Below are 20,759 nucleotides of genomic sequence, written 5' to 3'. Positions count from 1 at the left end.
GATCCGTGTGGCTGCTCATTGAGTGAGCTCAGCCACCACCGAGCAGCAGAGGATCTCTCTGGCGAGGACGGAGCCAGCGAGGAGCATTTACCTTCAGTCCCTGCAGCCATTCACCTCCACGCTCACCCTCTGCTCCCCAAATTTGCCCTGGACTTGATCTTAACGCTCTTTTCCAACCAAAATGAGAACAGGAGGCTGAGGGCATTGGAACAGGCTGCCCAGGGCAGTGCTGGAGTCACCAGCCCTGGAGGGTTGGACAGACGGACATGAGGTTCTCAGGGACATGGTTTAGTGACACTGTTTGGTTAATGGTTGGACTCCATGATCTCAAAGGTCTTTTCCAACTAAAACGATTCTATGTTTCTATAATTCCTCATTTTGGGGCCCACAACAGTCTCATTCTTGGAGAGCGTGACTTGCTCCCTGGATGAGGAAACTTCTGACGAACAACAGTCTCTTCTCATGGCCAATCCTGACCATGACGTGCAGTTAAATCCATCACCTCCGCTCATCAAACAGTGGTCAAAAATTAGGTACATACTTAAGGCTGAAAGGGGCATGAAAAGAGAGATCAGAGTCTTTAAGTCCCTGAACGCCCTTTTTCTAACACGTATAGGGAGATATACCCGTGTGCGACTCTAGAGAGGATCCAGTGATCTACATGCACCCCCCACAACGGACTGAAGTAATTCCTTGTGTAACCATCAAATAACCCAAAACTCCCCGAGCCTGCGCAGGAATCCAGCCCTGAGCAACCGCTGAACCGCCGGCCCAGGAGAATAAAGAGCTTTTCCTGAAGTTAATGGACACCGAGTCAAAAGACGAGCCCCACGCTCCGTCCCACCGGCTAAAACAGCGCGATCCTCGCGGGGACGGTGCAGTTGAGAGGATGAGAAGGTTCTTAATTGCCCATAACGAGCTCTGTTTTCAACAGGAGCCTGACTGGGATTTTGATCATCAAAATTTGTCGCAGATTTTTAATCGCACCCAACCTGGAATAACCGGGATTAGCGATGCGCGGGGTAGGAGAAGCTTGACGACGGCCTTTAGCCGCCGAGCGGGGCTCGGTCGCCGCGTGAGTGTCTCCTTACCAGCAGGGAGACGACGGTGCTGGAGTAATACGCCAGATCCTCGATGATTTCGGTGCGGCGGTTGGCGCCGATGCGCAAGGAGCGGCTGTGAACCTCCTCGGGCAGAACGGTGAGGATCTCCAGCAGAAAGGGCAGGGACGTCACGTCGTTGCTGTACCTGGAAAACGTGAAGGTGAGAGCTGAGCGCACGCAAAAACACTAAGTACTGGGAAATAGCGAGAGGCGGAGCGGCTTTTCGGAGAGATCGGGCACGAGGGCCGAGCAGCGAGAGCCTCGTTTAGCTCAAGGGTTTTGAACGGAAAACAGGCAAAGCTTTGGCAGCACAAACAGCCGCTGGCTGCGGCTGAAGCGGGAGGGGACGGGGGATCATCGCGGACAAAAGAGGGATGAGGGAATCGCTGAGGCGCACAGTTGTGGCCGTGGAAGCGCGCGTGGCGCCGTCGCACGGAGCCACAGGCCGACCCAGCTCCCTGCCACCGTCTAAGCACTTTATTAATTAAGGAAACCTATCGTCGGGCTGTTTGCTGCTGCGTGACTTTTGGGGTGACACAGGTCCCGCCCACCCAAGGTTTCCTCGAGAAACAACTGAAGAGTTGAAGGACATAGAAAATACTTACTTTTCAACCAGTGTTTGTACGCAGCCTTTCCAAGAAGCCATTTGCAGGGCAAGGTCTGCTATTGCTAAAGCGAGCTGCAAGGGGACAAAAAGACAAAAAATAAGCAGAGCTAAGTGTGGCGACTGAAGAAATCGGCCCAAAAGGAGAGGAGACGGGGCTGTGACCATCAGACCTGCGCTGGGCGGGTTACACCGACATTCATTCACAATACCCCTGTTTTATCTGCGCGATCCCTGTGGAGCGCCCACCGCCCCAATGGGGTGATGTTCGCTGCTATTTGGGGGTAAAACCGGCCCCCCGAGCTCTGCAAACAGCAAACAAGAGGGTAAAGTAACTGATTGAACTAAAGAACCACACAATGAAGGAGGGGAAACAATTCCGTGCTCGGAGACACGCGTCGATCTTCTCTATTCTCTGAGCTGGAGGAGCAAATAAGGGAGAAAAAGGGGTTTTGTTTCATAAAAAAGTGAGAAGTGATAAAAGCGGAGCTGGGCGGCATCGCCGTGACCTGCGGCATCTCCTCTCCCTCCCCTAAGCCCGTGATTAACGTTAGGAACGGCTCTAGCGGCGCTGTGAGACAAGCCTGGCTACCAGGCTGCTCTTAACGGCAAGTTAAGACTAGATAGTCCGGGCTTTAGCAGCCTCAGCCTTGGATGAGCCACTTTGAGCTCCCCCTGCTAAATAAGTGAGCTGTACGGCGATGGTTTTACTACTCGGAAGTCAGTGGATGAGCCCAATTCAAGCTCAATATCAGTCATTTCACTTCAGTACATGCACACCAAATGTAACGCATTATTTAGAGATATAAGGTAGTAGGATTTTCTAACATACTCTTTGATTCGTGTCACTTAGCAGATGAGATTTGCTAAAATTTTAAGCTCGTATTTGCCAAAAGCAATTGCAGGTTGCACTGAACACCTGCAGGATAAAGCCCAGCTTGCATTTTGCTGGGAAATATGGAACTGAGTGGGAAAACAAGGATCTAAGGCGGACAGAGACATGGCAGACACTGCAAAGCCAGGCCTATTTTGCACTTCGCTGAGAAGAAAGGGTTTATCCAGACAGAATGGCACCGTCGGGGATACGGACCAAAAACAAGTCCGGGAAAGGGGTCCGATGGGGAGCAGCTTCAGAATGAACCCGTTCATCGCACGCTGAAGCAACTGTTGGTCAAGGAACCAGTTTGTGGCACAGCGCTATTTGTAGTTACCTTCGCAAATAACGAGATGTAGACATTAACACCTCGTCAATACATTTAACTTTCCATTCAGCTATAGCTTTATTCAGTGTAACTGTAGATAAGGGGAGCAGCAAACAGCCATTGGAGCTTAAAGAACATGTTTAAAGTAAGTACCAAGGCCTCGCGTTTGTTCTGAAACGGTTTGTTTTATTTTCAGGGAATACCGTTTAATTTCATTGTCTTGATTTTTTTGCTGGTCTGTAAAGATATAGCATATAAAGTATATATATAGTATATAAAGACATATAAAGTATATAAGGATATATATATAAAGTTAGTAGTTTTCTATGCTGGGGCGGACCTCTGTGCAGCTTGAGCCAGCCCTTCTGCTATTCTACTCCATCAAATCTTTTACTTTCTGAGAATCTTGTCTCCCGAAATCCTGCTCTGTAAATGCTCACGAGGACTTGGCTGAAAATTCGCCGTTGGAGTTTTAAAATACAGACCCCGGAGTGAAAGGTTATCGGGGAAAGAGGAATCCTGGATGTTTGCAGTGTGACGGGTACGGCATCGCCTGAGAGCTTGTGTGCAGAACTCCAGGACACAGACTGCACACATTCACAGAACCCCAGGATGTCGGGGACCAGAAGGGCCCTGGAAAGCTCATCCAGTGCAATCCCCCCATGGAGCAGGAACACCCAGATGAGGTTACACAGGAAGGTGTCCAGGCGGGTTGGAATGTCTGCACAGAAGGAGACTCCACAACCCCCCTGGGCAGCCTGGGCCAGGCTCTGCCACCCTCACCCCCAACAAGTTGCTTCTCATAGTCAAGTGGAACCTCCTGTGTTCCAGTTTGCACCCATTGCCCCTTGTCCTGTCCCTGGTTGTCACCAGAAGAGCCTGGCTCCATCCTCCTGACACTCCCCCTTTCCATATTGATCCCCAGGAATGAGTCCCCCCTCAGTCTCCTCTTGTCCAGCTCCAGAGCCCCAGCTCCCTCAGCCTTTCCTCACACGGGAGATGCTCCACTCCCTCCAGCATCTTGGTGGCTGCGCTGGACCCTCTCCAGCAGTTCCCTGTCCTGCTGGAACTGAGGGGCCACAGCTGGACACAATATTCCAGGTGTGGTCTCCCCAGGGCAGAGCAGAGGGGCAGGAGAACCTCTCTGACCTACTGACCACCCCCTTCTAACCCACCCCAGGTCCCATTGGCTTCCTGGCCACAAGGGCCCAGTGCTGGCTCATGGTCACCCTGCTGTCCCCAGGACCCCCAGGTCCCTTTCCCCTACACTGCTCTCTAATAGGTCATTCCCCAACTTATACTGGAACCTGGGGTTGTTCTACCCAGGTTCAAGACTCTACACTTGCCCTTGTTCTATTTCATTAAATGTTTCCCTGCCCAACTCTCCAGCCTGTCCAGGTCTCTGGATGGCGGCACAGCCGGTTATTGGGGAAAGAAAACCCCTGAAAGTTTGCTTTATGAACTGATACAGGCACCTGGAGAGAAGATCAGCAGCATTTGCATTGGCGCATTTCCCCATGCAGTACATACAGAGCGAACCCACCACCCAACTCTCAAGTCATGCTTCTCTTTAAGAAATCCAAACACCGCTGTGACCACACTCACCTGGGTGACAATGACGGGGGACAAATCCTTCAAGTTCTGGATGTGGGAGAGCAGGGAGTCCCGCAGGGAGGCGTGGGAGTCGGTGGGGAGCTCGTAGAAAGACGTCTGGATCTTCATCTTCATGGTCTGCGCCGCGAAGTAACAGGATTCCACATCCTGGCGGATCTGCAGCAGCTGGTCCGAGATCTCCCAGGCGTGCACCTGCGGGAAAACGCGGCGGATTCAGCGACACGGGGAAAAACCGCGTTCCCCTGGGGGAAACAGCACCGGGAGAGCCCACCAGAGCAAACCCGTGAGTGTCCTTGAAGCAAAGAGCAACAAAAGTGGGTTTGTGGATAACTGCTGTGCTTGTCACGCGGGAATAAAACCAGAGAGACGGACAAATCACTGGATAAATATAAAACAATAATGATATGTAATTGAAAGATTGAAGTTGGCGGGTCCATCTGTGAGAGTCGGTCCGAAGATGGAGCAGTATTTGCCTGGCCATCTCCATCAAGAACTCGGAGAACTGAAGCCCTGACTGAAAGAACAGATGGACAAGGACTTGGAGAGAGGCCCGAGCAGAAGCATTGTGTTGCACTGTTTCTCCGATACGGGGGCTCCTGCTCACAATGGCTGCTGTGTGGACTTTGCCTGCTTCTCCAGCCAAACCAGCCCCCGCCTCCTGAAAGCTGTTGTTATGGGGGTCTCTTCGACCCAGGGACAAGAGCTGCCGTCCACAAGATGTGTTCTCACCTGCGGCCTCAGTCACACGTGTCCCTCACCTGCTCCCCAAACAATGGCCAATGACAAGGAGCACGCCCAGAGCTCGCCAAGGGGCCTGAGCTCACCCAATGCACCAGAGACAGACCCTGAATGCTGGACACGTAAGCGCTGGCAAAAGAAAGCGTGAATCCTTCGAGCCTGCGCAGCACGAGCCTGGGTTGTGAAATGAAGGCAGACTGGCCTGAAACAATGGGAGCGAGGGGGTGAAGAAGCATAAACGGTGACTCCAGAATGGACACGGGTGAAGATCTTCCCGCCAGAGGATCCCGAACCACGACGGAGGACCGGCCGGACTCCACGGGACCGGAGACCAGAGGGAGCTTCTGGAACTGGATGGTGAGAAACGCAACCTCATTGCTCATCTTTACTTTTCCCTGTTTCTTTCCCCTTTCTTTTCTCACTCTGTCTCTCTATCGTGTGCCGCTTTACGGGCAAATTAATAAAGTAACACTGCTTGATTGAATTATAACCCCTTGGCATTTTGGTCGCCTTAATTTTGCGCTCGGAGATGAAGGTAAAAGAACCATCACGAGTCCATTGTGAACGGACCGTGACACCATCTGAGAGAAACACTGGGACAGATTGGGGAGAAACGTGTGGATTTGGGGACTGTTACGGAACGAGATCTTCCGAGGACTCACCAATAAAATGCTCCTTGTTTCCTGGAACATCCACAACGTATTTTACTTTGGGTAAGAACGTTTGATGTTTCTTCAAAATTAAACCCAAGGTTCGTTTCGCTAAAATGCTTGAAATTTGAATTTGTGTGTAATTAAGCTCGAACTAATCAACTCGTGTGTGAAGGAACAGGCCGACCACGTCCAACACCACCTAATTGTATTTTCTATCACTGTCATCACTACAAAAATCACCCCAAAAATCTCTCTCTGATAGAAAATCAAGTCACAGCACTGGAGGGTGGCGGATATTGCTCATTCTTTTTCATTTGGGGGAGATGAAAGGTGGTTCCGACCAATATTACAGATGGACAAACATCACACCCCAAAAGGAGGAGCTCCCCAAAAACATGGCGAGATGGGACCCCAAAACCACCACAGAGAAGGACTTTATGTACGTATTTTCCTATAGAGTATCCAGGTCCAGCAGCACGGTGAAGGGAACCACCCCGGCCCAAGCACGGAAAGATAAACTCTTATTTTCCTGAACACCAGGACATTTTTGCATTGCAGGGACCTAAGGGGGCTGCCCTGCGCCCCCAATTATTTGATTTCACAATTAAAACCCCCCTCAACTTCAATAATGGGCAGGAAGAAAAGTTCGGATGCGTTTCCAACAGAAACGTCCCTCGGGGTTAATTTCTACTCACCGGGTAATTGCCAAGATTGTAATAAATAAAGAGTCTTTCTTAAGAAACTAAATAACTAGAATTGTATGCGACTCGTATTAAAAACCTTATTAACAGACGTATTTTCCAGGGTGTTTAGAATTGCACAATTAGGGATGGGGATGGAATGAGGAGAAAATGAAAGCCGAAGAGCCCCGGCTCTGCCAGAGCACAATAATCCATCCGGAAGCCGCTGATTCCGCAAAAATGGTAAAATTATTAATGGGTTTGTGATCTCTAATGACTGAATGACTAAAAGAAGGTATTTGCTTGGTCCAAATTTTTGCTGGAGAGTTATAGAAGCTGTTAAAGAGCTGCAATGTTGGCTCCGCACCCTCGGCTCCACAGGTGATTATATGGGTTGGGTATCAAATACCCGACCTGCATCTTGAAGAACAACCGAGTATTTCCGCAAATTAACATTATTTGGGGAATTTTTTGGGGGTGAACAACAACCTCATCTGAGCAAAATGAAGCAGTTTTGGCTTTCCAACCCAAACTATTCTTTGTTTTTGTTGCGTAATGTCTCCTCCATCCTCCCGTATAGGGTAACGGCGCTGCCCCATAGACTTGCGCTTGTGGGGGAAACACCAATAATATTATAAATGACTCAAATATGAGGCTCCCGTTACTTTATGAAGGATTTTCAACCCAAAATGTGGCTGTTTTCCAGGTATCTCGCAGGGAAGTTCTGAAGCTCCGGGGGCGGAAGGAGCCGAGGGGTGTTGCGATATTAGAAATAAACCACGAGCTGTCGTTCCCACCTCTACGTAAGACGTTTACATCTCGGTTTCCTCCGGTCCCCCAGCATTTATCTACCCAGAATCTTGCTCCGGGTATAAAATCTGCTTCTACCATCTCACACCAGGGTTCAAATTGTACTTTTGATGTAAAAATCAAGCAATAAATGACACGCATAAGGCAAGAAGGCAGCTCAGGGTATGGAGATTCACCACCCAAAGGGTTTTGTCTCGACGTCCCCGCGTTCTGGAGGGGGGTAAAAACCAAAACGCGCCGCTAAAGAGCCAAATATTTGCTTGACATTTAATCCCAGGATGAAATACGAGTCGGGTGTTTATGCGGCTGGAACAAGAAGAGGCAAAGCTGTAAACAAGGGGAGCCCAGGGATCTTCACACCAGGAAAAGCCCTCCCTGCAAAGAACAACCAAACAAACCAGTATTTCTTTCAATTTTAACGAAGGGGTTGATGAGGGATCCATTTAGAGGAGACTTGTAGTGTTAGAAACCTAGAAAATTATAATTGAAAACACGTGCAAAAAAATCAAATGTGTTTTTTGTCATTTTACTGTTGGTTTTCTGCAGTTCCGTCACTTTCCGCCGTGCCGGTGGCATCTGCCAAAAACAAGTTTTATATAAATCAAAACCTTTTCCAAGGGAGTGGAATGAAAAACGCAGGTGGGCAGAATGAGGAGCCCATGGCCAAACCACCCGCACCCACATCAACCCCCAACCCCATCCTCACAAAGCTCTGCAAGGACCGACGATGGTGCCACCTGAGCCTTGACGCAAGAGCCTCAATGTGAAGAACCTCAGGCCTGGACTTGGGTGGAAATAGAGCTGGAAAGATGAGCTGGTCCTGGAGAGAGGAGCTGGGTGGTTGGAGACCTCAAACGGGAGGCTGAGGACCTCAAACGAGATGCTGGAGACCCCAAATGCAAGGTTGGGGACCTCAAATAGGAGGCTGGGGGCCATAAGTGGCTCTCAAAGCTGGGCAACGCCGCCTCTTCTGCTCAGATGATGATGCGATACCCAAGAGGCAGAAGAATTTTAGGTAGGAGGACACATGCAGCAGCCCTGGCGCAGAACCACCTCCCTGCCTCCGGTTGTGGGCCCGTTCCACAAACCATGGTGTGTCCACACCAGAAACCACCAAGAGGAACAGGAACAACCCCAGGTTCCAGTATAAGTTGGGGAACAACCTGTTGGAGAGCGGTGTAGGGGAAAGGGACCTGTCGTTGAGAAAACAGATGGTAACCTGTGTGCTCCTCGTAGTTCCACCATGAGGCCAGGACTGGAGACGGAACCCAGCAAAGATCCCCGAAATATCTCACTTGTTCAGCACCCGTCTAAGAGACCGACACCAAAACACCTCAAAGGTGAATTATGAGTTGTAGGAGTTATGAGAATCAAGAGCTTCCAGCTCAAAATTAAAACACACGGTGGGTCTTCTGGTAAGACCTTGTTGCAGTTGCAGCATTTTCTTCTAAACTTCCCCCAACATGTTTAACTTGCATTTTCTGTCCCCAAATGATAATCTCCCAGCCATCCCTTGAAAGGATTCGAGTGCTCCCGCAGGAAATCTTCACCTCAGGTGATTTACAAAGAAGACTTTGATAAAACAGCAAAAAACTCGGCATCCCGGAATAACGGAGATTGGGAGCAGCAGACCTGGAGCCCGCTGCTCAAACCCTCTGCGCGAAGCAGAAGCAGTTTAAGTCAAGCTTGTTGAGGGAAGCTGTCAATGTCTCCAGGGACGGAGACCTTCCCAACGCGGGTCTTTGTCCGAGGGTTGGTCCATCCTAACGCAGCCCAGGGACAATTCGGTTTCCTAAACCCCAAACCACAACGTTGCTTTCCGGCCGGTCGTCCCAGTCTGACCCGCTCGAGGGGTTTTCACATCCTGGGGAAAGGACTTTGAGTTGGCCTTTGCTGAACCGGTGGAGGACCCTGTTCCTCCACCCACCGAGGTCCCTCCAGCGCATCAACCACTCCTCCAACTTGGCGTCATCCATGAACCTGCTGAGGGTGCATCCCTCCTATCATCCAGATAATGAACGAAGACGTTCAGCAGTAGCCACACCAGTATCAACTCCTGAGGAATGTCAATCGTAACTGGCCACCAGCTGGACTTCAGGCCCATGACCACTACAGTTTGATTGGGAGGGTTTCCCAACCATCAGGTCCACCTCTCTCCACCTGGGTTACCGGAATACCGCGGGACACGGCGCTGGAAGACGTGTTAAACATCAAGGAACATCCTCTGCTTTCTACACCCACCACACCGGCCACCTTCTCGTAGGTTGGTCAGGAAACTTGTCTTCTGCACCGACACTCCAGAAGACACACCGTTCTCTCTCCACAGCCTTTTCTACCTGCTCCTTCTGGCCAGATATGAGCCAATTTATTGACGCTGAAAGTTTAATGCTTCAAAAACCCAGGACTTGGATCAGAAGAGGCCTTGGGGCAAATACCACGGACTCCAGACATCCCTCCACAGCCTCCACTCGGGTTTGTGCTCAGTACAACCAGCCAACAAAAAAACCCACCAGATCAAGGCCAGTAACGCCGTCCTTGGGTACTTGGTTACAGGGGGAACCAGCAACTGGAGTTCTTGTGAAACTGGGGATTTCACATTTATACTGGTTTGCTGCTCATCTGAAACGTCAATTCTGGGTCAGGCTCAAGCCTTGCTGACCAGGATGGCTTGAGCAATGGCCACATTGTCACTGCCAAGGGACCGGATCTAAGCTCAACACCTGCTCTGAGCAGCGGGATGGACCGGAGAACCTCAGAGGTGCTTATTCCCTGTGATTCTGTGATGTTATTTCAGGAAGGGATGGGGGGAAATTAGGTATTTAGAAGAGTGACGAGCCTGATGAGGTTCTGAGGGACACGGTCACGTAGACGAGGTTCTTGAGGACGTTGTTTCCAGGTGGCCTTGGCCGTGTTGGGTTAACGGTTGGACTCGATCTTGAAGGTCTTTTCCAACCGAAACAATTCAATGATTCCATGATGCTCTCGATCCACGTGCAGGCAACGTGGGGACTTTATACTGACTTTCCATCACCTTAAAATTAAAAAGCTTTAAACGGTGTTTATAAACAAGAGGGAACCCTTATCTAGTTTGTTTTAATTTAATCAGGGGTTAATACTTGTACGCAATAATATCAACAAAGTAATTTTACGGACAGACTGAAGGAAATCTGTGTCAGCCACTTAAATGAACTTTTCTGGCCGCAAGCCGCACAGAATTTCCGCCTCCTAGAAAGCGCTCGATGAATGAACATTAAACCACAAACCAACCTGCACTTAATCCACAACGAGAAAAGGAAAACAACACGCCAACTCGCAGCTGCTCTCGTGCACCGCACGGTTCGCGAACACCCCGCGCTGATGACACGTGAACCAAGAAACACTTCAGAAATCGGGATCGGAAAGCTGAGTATGGTTAAAGCGAGTTTAATCCCTACAATTCCTCTGGATTAAATAAAACTGAACAAGTCTGGAATCGCCTTCGCGCAACTCCAAACAAAAAGTGTTGGTTTGCTGGTTGAATGATCCTCAAATTCTGTGGTTTGGGGAAACTTTTACCTAAATCTGACCTTTTCAGCGCTGCACAAGACACGGGTAAGCTCACAATTGCTCTTTGGGACGCCCCGTTACAGCACGCCTCGTTCCCTCAAAATAATTAGCAATTAAAGGGAAGAACGAGGCTGTAGATGGACAAATCCAGGCCGATCGCCACTAGTGACCTTACCGACACTAATTAACAATTAAGCTTTAACTTCTCGTCCCCACGATGGCTCAAGTGTGTGACGATCGTCCTGGCAAACGGCACGACCTTCAGACAGCACCACAACTCACAGCAACGCCAAAAATAATCAGTGACCACCCAATCCCCACAGCGGCAAATGGAAATAACCAACCAAGACCCCATTGCTCGATTCCAACGTCACGAACCGGGCGCCTCACCAAGCGCCATCCTGGCCGATAATAACTGAGGAATATTCAATGACGGGCGTAATTTGCACGGAGATGGTTTGGAAGAGAAGCGAGTCCAAAGGAAGGAGTTGCGGGTTATTAAACCCAAGCGGCTCGATGCAGCTTGAGGCACGAGGAGGTTTTATTCACAAAACAGGGACGATAAGCGAGCGCCTGGTCCAGCGCTGGACACAAAACCCCCCACGTGAAGCCCATCGCCGGGCTGAACCTTCATAAAGCCGATGTCTCGCACGCCGCAGCTCAGGAACATGTTGGTAAAGAGAGAGAAAAGGGGTGAAAGCAGCAGGAAGATGGTGAAGGAGTTTTGACTTTCAGTTTTTCCCCTAAAACCCAGAGGCCAATGCGGACGTCCCGCCAGCGAGGCTCCTGGCCCAGCCCTCACCTCTGCAAGGACATGGAGCTCTAAAAACGGATAAAAACTCCGTATTATCCATTTATAACCTCTATATACATTATATTAGAGTACTCGCATCTTCGAGAGCGCCTAACGAGTTGTACGAGGAGGAAAGGGTTTAATTTCAGGAATTGCCTTCGGACCCGAGAGCGAGCGGCCGGCTCAGGCTGCAGCTTGTCTCGCGAGTACAGAGCGACGCAGCTAATTAAACACCTCCGTTTAGCCTCTCTCCACAACAAAAACAGCAGAAAGACCTTTAATTCCCAACCAGGCACTCGCTGCAGCGAACGTCCTGCGGCCGTCGAGGGGCAAACGTGTCCCCGGCATGGTCTGAATCTTCTCACCATCCTATGCAACGTGTGCTGGAAGTTTCCTGCTTTAGAATCCTGATTTTAAACTCAGCGCTAATCTGGGACGGGACGGAGCTGACGTTGCTGGTTAAGTGCAATCCTCCCATTCTGTCTCATAAAGAAGCCGCCGCCGCTTCCATTCTCGTCTTGATGACAAGATTCTGTTTGGCGAGAGCTCGCCCAGCAGCTTCACACCCCCGATCCCACCCAAAACTCTGATCACAAGCTCCCGTTTAGGCGCAGGGATCAAACCACCTCGTACCTGCAGCGAGAAGGTGCGAAGAAGCTGCATAATATCATCAGTAAAACTTCCAGGGGGTTTTAACGCAGTCGGGACAAACTTGTACCATACGGTGGCTTTGGGGTCCCGCGGGTTAAGGTCACGCACAGGGTGACGAGCTCAGCGTAATTATCTTTTCTTAATGAGAAATGGGGGGCTGACCAGCCCTGAGTCCAATTCATCACCTGTTCTGATGTTAACGCTATAAAATTGCTCACCTTCCTCTGGCTTGTGCCTGAAAGTCGGAATAAACTCAGTGAACGGTAATTTAAACAAGGTAAAGGTGCTGAGGGAAACCAGGCTGCGCCCCAGAGCGCCCAAAGGTGCGGAAAATCATCTGAATTGATCCTTAGACTTGGCAGATAAACCTCTGAAAGGCCAAATAGGCACAAATAAAAAGCGAGAAGCAGAAATGTGTTAACCTGGGCTTGAGCCGGCTCATCGCTGGGTTTAAAACACCCGAGAAGAGACAGGAAAGAGATTCCTCTCCCATAACCCAACGGGATCCCTTCGCGCAACAGGCAAGGGAGCAGCGCGGAGACACCGCAGAGGAACACGGAGCCTAAAATCACGCACGGGAACCTGCCGTTTCTATTAGAAACAACCCAGACAACACAGGTAACAGCCCAGAGAAACCCCAACGGAGCGAAGCAAACCCCAAGGCTTTCCACAAGAGGAGGGATCCCATTCTTATGGGTGATCAGGGTATTAAAAAATAAGCCCCAAATATGTCACATTCCCCTTTTGACGGGGCTGTTTGTACCAAGCGCAGCCCACAGGGCTCTAACACAGACAAACCCACTCCGGCCGCCTGTCCCGGCACCGGGTAGGGGTGAAATCCGAAATTGTGGTTGTTTCTGGAAGAGGAATCATCTCTGAAATCACAACCTCCCTTTTTTAACACAAATGAGATATTTCAATGGGCGCAACCACGGCCGGCGGCGCTCGGACCCACCGAAGAACCAGCCGTGGGGCCGGACCCGCTGCCGATGGGCGCCGAGCCCCCTCGCGGAACCCAAATTCTCCTGCCATTTGCTGCGGATAAAACCACCGCTGCAAACTTCTGTTGTACCTGGGGATGTAACTGTGTGGCGCGCTCAATTTAAAGAAATTAAAAGGAAAATATATAAGGTTGTGGATAAGAAATGGTCTAAAGATTTACCAGATGGTGGAAAGTTGGTGGAGCTCCACCAAACCCGCTCGGGAGGGAACTCGCTGCTGCGCTCCAGGGAATTTGGGCTTTGAGATAAAGAGACGGTGAGGAGGACCTCACCTCGCTCCTCCAGGAGTCACGGGACGCCAGGTAAAACTCATTGGGTTTCTCCTGGGAAGGCACCAAAGATTTTGGGGGAAGAGCAAAGGAGGAAAATGACACCCCATGGTGCTGCAAAGGGCAGCGATGGAGCAGCACGGGGAGAAACAAGGGGCTTTGGAGAGGAGAAAAAACACAACATCACAGAATCCCAAACTGGTTGGGGTTGAAGGGACCTCTGGAGATCATCCGGTCCAACCCACCTGCTCACGCAGGGTCCCCGAGCAGATCACACAGGATCCCAGGGGTTGCAATGGCTCACAGAAGGAGACTCCACACCCGCTCTGGGCAGCCTGGGCCAGGCTCTGGCACCTCCCAGCAAACAAGTGTCTGCTCGTGTTCACATGGAGCCTCCTGTGTTTCAGTCTGTGCCCGGTGCCCCTCACCCTGGCCTTGGGCACCACTGGACAGAGTCAAAACCAAAGTCGCCCCCTGAGGGAACAAACCTGTTTCCCCCGAGGGTAGAAAACACACACTGAATCAAAAATGTAGTCACAAGGCTCAAGTTTGGGGAGAAACAGCTTGTTGTGCATCACTTACAGACCCCAAGGGGGCTTGTGCTCCCTCACCATCCCCCCAAAGTCGGGTTGAGCCCCAAATTTTTCCCCCCAACACCCCCCAGAGCTGTTCCCCACACCAAACACGTCAGCGCTGCAGTTAAAACAAACAAGAGGTGGCGGGAACAAACAGAGGCCGGGGCTGGGGCTCCCCAGGGATGGCGGGACTCGAACCCAGGACCCCCACGCGGGACTCGAACCCGGGATCCCCACGCGGGACCCCTACGCGGGACTCGAACGCAGGACTCGAACCCGGACTCCCACGCGGGACTCGAACCCGGGACCCTCACGCGGGACTCGAACCCGGGACCCCCACGCGGGACTCGAACCCGGGACCCCCACGCGGGACTCGAACCCGGGACCCCCACGCGGGACTCGAACCCGGGACCCCCACGCGGGACTCGAACCCGGGACCCCCACGCGGGACTCGAACCAATGACCCCCACGCGGGACTCGAACCAATGACCCCCACGCGGGACTCGAACCAAGGACCCCCACGCGGGACTCGAACCAAGGACCCCCACGCGGGACTCGAACCCGGGACTCGAACCCGGGACCCCCACGCGGGACTCGAACCAAGGACCCCCACGCGGGACTCGAACCCGGGACCCCCACGCGGGACTCGAACCCCCGACCCGCTGGAGCCCCCGGGATGGAGCCTGAGGCGGGTCCGGGTTCCCCCGCGCGGCACCGGGCCCTGAGGAGGCAGCACCGGCCCCCTGTGGGGCGGCAGGAGGGAGCGGCCCCCGCTCCGTCCCCTGACGCCCCTCGGTCCCCTCACGCCCCGTCCCCTCGGCCCCGCGCCCCGCCAGGCCTCACCGATCGCTGCAGCTCCCCCAGCCAGCAGCTGGCCCGCTCCTTGCCGCTGGGGTCCGGGTCGTGGTAAAGCGCCTGCACGGCCTGGTAAACCACCTGCAGGCTGGGCTTGGCCGCCCCGCCGCCCTCCATGGCCGCCGCCTCAGCGCCCGCCGCCGCCCGCCGCCATCTCTCTCCTCCGGCAGCGGGACCGGGGCTGTGCGGCCGCGAAGGGCGTCCCCGCCGGAAACACGCGCCGGATACGCTTCCGGGACGCTTCACTTCCGGGACGCTGCGCTTCCGCTTCACTTCCGCCAGGATCTCGTTGCTCCCCAGTTACTTCAGTCCCAGACTGGGGGGGTCCCATGGCCTCCAGTTACCCCAGTCCCAGTTTAGGGACCCCAGTTACCCCAGTCCCAGTTTAGGGACCCCAGTTACCCCGGTCTCAGGTTGGGGACCCCAGTTACCCCAGTCCCAGTTTAGGGACCCCAGTTACCCCAGTCTCAGGTTGGGGACCCCAGTTACCCCAGTCCCAGTTTAGGGACCCCAGTTACCCCAGTCTCAGGTTGGGGACCCCAGTTACCCCAGTCTCACACTGGGGGGGTCCCATTGCCCCAGTTATCCCAGTCCCAGTCTGAGGTCCCTCAGTTACCCTAATCCCAGTTTGGGGGGGTCCCATCGCCTCCCAATTACCCCAGTTCCAGTTTGGGGCCCCCCAGTTACCCCAGTCCCACTCTGGGGGGTCCCATTGCACCCCACTTACCTCAGTCTGAGGCGTTCCCATTGTCCCCCAGTTACCACAGTCCCAAACTGGGGGTCCCAATGCCCCCCAGATACCCCAGTCCCAAACTGGGGGGGGGTCCCAATGCCCCCCAGATACCCCAGTCCCAGTCTGGGGGTTCCATCATCCCCCAGTTACCCCAGTCCCAGGTTGGGGGTTCCATCCACCCCTCAGTAATCCCAGTCTGGGGGTCCCATCCACCCCCCAGCCCCAAACGCTGACCCGGGGCTGATCCAAACCCAAATTTGGCACAAATTCACACAAATTTGGTCCAAATCTCAACTCTGGCAGCAGAGCGGGGACCCCTCTCCTTAAAACCAAGTAATCCGGCACAAAATGATCCCGAAAATGACAAGCAAGACCCAAAATTGAGCCAGTTTTTGGGGTGTCCTTGAGGAACACGGTGCAGGACAGGCTGGGCTGACCTGCACCCCCCATCCAGCTTCGGGATCCAGGGGATACATATATAATTTAAATATATTAATTATGGATATATCAAAATCCCAGCCCATGAGTCATTCGTTGGGCACGTGGGCGGCGAATCCTCGGGTTCAAACCTCGTGGTGTCTCTGGATAAACCACCAATGGAGGTTCTACCCCCTTTCTGTCCCCAAAATTCATGCAGGACAAGGTCACGTTAGCCCTGGAGCCACAACGGCCATAATTTCTCTTAATTAGGATGGAGAACGATGGGTGTCACTCATCAGTCTCATTCCCCGTGTCACAGCCTTGTCCGAACACCCAACAAACCCCACCAGAACTGGGGTGGTTGTACATCGACATCTAGACAGTGTTTTAACAGGAGGAGGTTCCTCCAGGAGGGTCTGAAGGTGTCACCTCCATCCCGAAGGGTCAATGACATGGACTCCACCCAACAGTTGGATTTTCGGGTGTAAACCTCACAGCAGACACCCAAGTTGAGATCACTGGTCAACGAGAAGGAGCTTCGACACGGCGTGGAAAGTTCAGGACTTGGAGGAGCTCGTAGGGATCCTGTGAGGCCACGTCCCAGGTTCGTTATAATTAACTGACCCCTGTACAACCACCCCCAGAAGCTCAGCTCATGGTGGTTACTCATGATGAGGCACCTTGTTTCTTGATACATGAAGTTTTACACCATGAGGCCACGGCCCAATGATCCATGGAGACGCCTTTGGCCTACGTGGGAGACTCGCAGGAGGAAGACGCCAACGAGGATTGTGGTAACGAGCTCCCGGTGAGCTTTGGGTCAGCCTTGGGGTGGGAACGTTCCCTATTGTGGGAGTGACCATGGGGTAAACCTCTACCGACTCCTTCCCTGTTGGGTACTGGACCCATCGCTGGAGACTCACCCTTCAAATATGGAGTTTGGAAGATGGGGAGAGTCCTCTCCTGCTCCTCAGTGCACTGCAGAAGATGCTGGTGGTCACAGCACACCATGATTGGTCAAAGGGGACACCTGGGACATGAAGGCTCGGTCTGATGACACAGGTCTAGGGCTACAGATGGTGGATCCAGGTGGAATCACAGAATGTCAGGGATTGGAAGGGACCTCAAAAGATCATCCAGTCCAACCACCCAAGCAGATGTCCAAAAGACCTCAGAAGAGCTCTGATGTTGATCTTCTATGTGACACACGTGTCCTCCCACTTCCAGTAGTGTAATGGTGCCACATGCCCGTCTAAGGCAACCTGAGGGGTGACAGAAGCCCAAAGAATTTGGTGGACCTTCCACATTCCTCGTGACCCCCAGCCCGATGGTTTTCCTGAAGGAACTTCTGAAAGCTCAACCAGGACTTGGCGCTTGGACGAGTGAGTCCCAAACCTCAACCAGTCCCTGCCCGTATCACAGGTGGCAACGTCACCTTGACAGCGTGGTCGTTGATTGAGGCAACTGGTAGAGGATGACTGGTCTTCATCGTCCAATCTGGACAAGTTTTGATGGTGTAACTTCAACTTTGGGTACCAAAGATGATCCTCAGTGGCCCATTGGACGAACTGTCCAATGAATCCTCTGCTGTGAGACTGTTCTCCTTCCAAACGCTTCTTGGAAGATGCTCAACCATCCAGGGAACGAAGATCTTGTTTCTGAGCAGCGGAGCGACCAACCACCCCTTGGCCAGGTTGTCCTCCCGGTTCCTTGATCCCACCTTGTTCCTCATCCCAGAGTCAAACCCAGTGCGGGGCCAACCAGGAGTTCCAGATGAAGAAGAACTTGGGGGGAAAACTCCTTTAGTTTCCTTTCCCTCTCATAATCATTAGCATATAACAATTAGGTCATGTTTATTAATGATGACAACGTTCGTTACCTTCTCCTGGGGTTGGATCATCCAACCTACGATGCGACTTCTCTGTTGAGTAACAAACCCGGTTGTTGAGTTGCTTCACCCCCATTAGATCCCAAATTTGTGTGGTCACTAGAAACCACCCCAGAGCATCCTGGGATCAACCTCGTTAGGTGTAATTACCCCCCAGCACCCCAAATTATTGACTTTCGGGAGTATTACAACACCCAAGGACACACATTTCTAATCCCTGCCTGCTTTACCCATCACAGGGATTATAGTAATGTATAGTGACCTGTAGTAAAGAAAATACAGGTTAATATAGTAATTAATAATAGTAATTACTAATAGCAATCTGTATTATTGCTAGTAATCTGTATTATTACTCTTACTATTAATCTGTATTATTGCCACTAATGTTAATGTTAATGTTAATGTTAATGTTAATGTTAATGTTAATGTTAATGTTAATAATTACTCATATTAATAGCATTTTATACTATTGTGATAGCAGGCAGTAACAGTCATTAATAGGAATAGTAATTTATAGAAATAGTAATTCACAAAAATAATAATTTATAGTAATTTTAATACAGAAATTAATGGAAATGAAGCCACCAAGCCCTTGCGTCTGGTGGGATCCACGACCGCGCAATATAGAAAAATAGTTATGTATAGATTTTTAGATATTTATGGTTATATATTGATATTTAGGTATTTATAGTTATGTATCAATATTTATATATATACAGTTATACATGGCTATTTAGATATTTCTAGTTATATATGAATATTCAGATATTTATAGTTATAAATGGGTATTTAGCTATTTATAGTTATCCACGAAAATTTAGATATGTATCATTACATATGGATACGTATGTATTTATAGTTACATATCGATATTTCTATTTGGGCACAGGCAACAGTTCACACATCTACACTGACGTCATCAGCTGGAATTCGGTAATAACTTGCAATATATTTTTAAATCAATATATTTGCTTTATATATATATATATATATATATATATATACACATATACTTTCCTATTGGCAATTATGTAGTGACTTGGTAGGTAGATAGATAGACTATTATTCTATTATAATTCTAGTCTAGTCTAGTCTAGTCTAGCATAGTATATTATAATATATTACATTACAGTATATTACATTACAGTATATTACATTACATTATCTATATTGCATTAATCATATCGATTTTGCATATAATAAAATATATAGACTAATTATATTTTTTACACAATATAAACCACATGATTATTGTATCTTCTGTAAATAATATAAGATTGTACAACTATCAGACATCGGGGGGTGGGGGGTCTCGAACCACACACCCACTGGGTGGCGCTGCCGCCGGCTGGGCGGGGCTGGCCCCGCCCACAGACGCGCCCCCGACACGCCCCTCCAATGGACACGCTCCTTCACTCGACCCGCCCATTTACGCACCCCACCCCCCCACGGCATGGACACGCCCTTCGTGACCACGCCCCTTTGTCACGTGTCCCGTCCGTGTTCGGCACAGCGGAGCTGCCGTGGGTCGGGGGAGGCGCACGTGTGTGTCCCCTCCCTGTCCCCGTCACTGCCCCGTCTTTGTCCCCACCCTGCCCCTGTCCCCACCCCGCCCCTGTCCCCACCCTGCCCCTGTCCTCGCCAGCAGCTCCCGCCCCTGTCCCCACGCGTGTCCCCGCACGGTGGTGGCACTCGGCCGGGGGCTGCCAGGGAAAGACACCTACCCCCCACCCATAAGTGCAGTGACACCCGTGTCCCCCGAGTCGTGTCCCACATCCCGTTAATTCCACTGCTGGAGGCTGCTGGTGGCACACAGGATGGGGACAGCAGAGTGACATTAGGGGTCCCCTGTCCCCAAATGCCACATCTCCTGCCCAGCTGCGGGATTTGGGGACGTCCGTTGGCCAATGTCCCTTTCTTGGGGTCTGCCGGGGGGGACCAGGGTTGGGGTCCCCCTGACAGGGTCACACCGTGGTCAAGGGGGCAGGAGGGACGAGCAGGCAGGAAGTGGCTGGAACACATAGGGGACAGCAGAGGCAGTGAGGTGTCCCCTGGGACCCCCAGGTCAGGGGGAACAGTAGCACAACCCCCGATGGAGGAAGATGTAGAGGGGTGTCACCTCAACCATGGGGTCATGTCCATAGGGGGACATCCATGGGGACACGTGCATGGAGACACATCACGTAGATCAATGTATAGATCTGATTGATGAACATATAGATCCGGTGGGTGGATGGACAGATCTGATGAGTCAACAAGTAGATCCAGTGGGTGGATGGACAGATCTGAGGGGTCAATGGGTAGATCCAGTGGGTGGATGGACAGATCTGATGGGTCAATGGGTAGATCCAGTGGGTGGATGGATAGATCTGATGGGTCAACAGGTAGATCTGCTGGGTGGACATGCAGATCTCACATCTGGACGTATAAATCTGGTGGTTGCACACATGGATCTGATGGGTGGGCATAAAACCGATGGGTAGACCTGTCGATCTGATGGGTGGATGTACAGATTTGATGGGTAGACACATGGATCTATGGGCAGACATGTAGATCTGATGGCTGGACACAGATCTTACACCTGGACGTACAGATCTGGTGGATGGACATGTAGATCTGATGGG

General features: G+C 51.4%; 1 protein-coding gene across 1 annotated transcript in view; it reads right to left on the bottom strand.

Annotated features, from left to right (window-relative positions):
• TNPO3 (transportin 3) overlaps positions 1 to 15,325 on the bottom strand; it is a 35,600-nt gene extending 20,275 nt beyond the window's left edge. The window contains exons 1-4 of the mRNA XM_065049394.1: positions 15,083 to 15,325; positions 4,515 to 4,715; positions 1,709 to 1,782; positions 1,092 to 1,248 (exon numbers count right to left, since the gene is read on the bottom strand). Of these exons, the coding sequence (XP_064905466.1) occupies positions 1,092 to 1,248; positions 1,709 to 1,782; positions 4,515 to 4,715; positions 15,083 to 15,211 (561 nt within the window). The 5' untranslated portion in view covers positions 15,212 to 15,325. The remainder of the gene's footprint in view (positions 1 to 1,091; positions 1,249 to 1,708; positions 1,783 to 4,514; positions 4,716 to 15,082) is intronic.
• Between the last annotated feature and the right edge of the window lie 5,434 nt (positions 15,326 to 20,759).

Source organism: Columba livia, chromosome 1, assembly GCF_036013475.1.
Source record: "Columba livia isolate bColLiv1 breed racing homer chromosome 1, bColLiv1.pat.W.v2, whole genome shotgun sequence".
Taxonomy (NCBI): domain Eukaryota; kingdom Metazoa; phylum Chordata; class Aves; order Columbiformes; family Columbidae; genus Columba; species Columba livia.
This window is presented reverse-complemented; position numbering and strand designations above follow the sequence as displayed.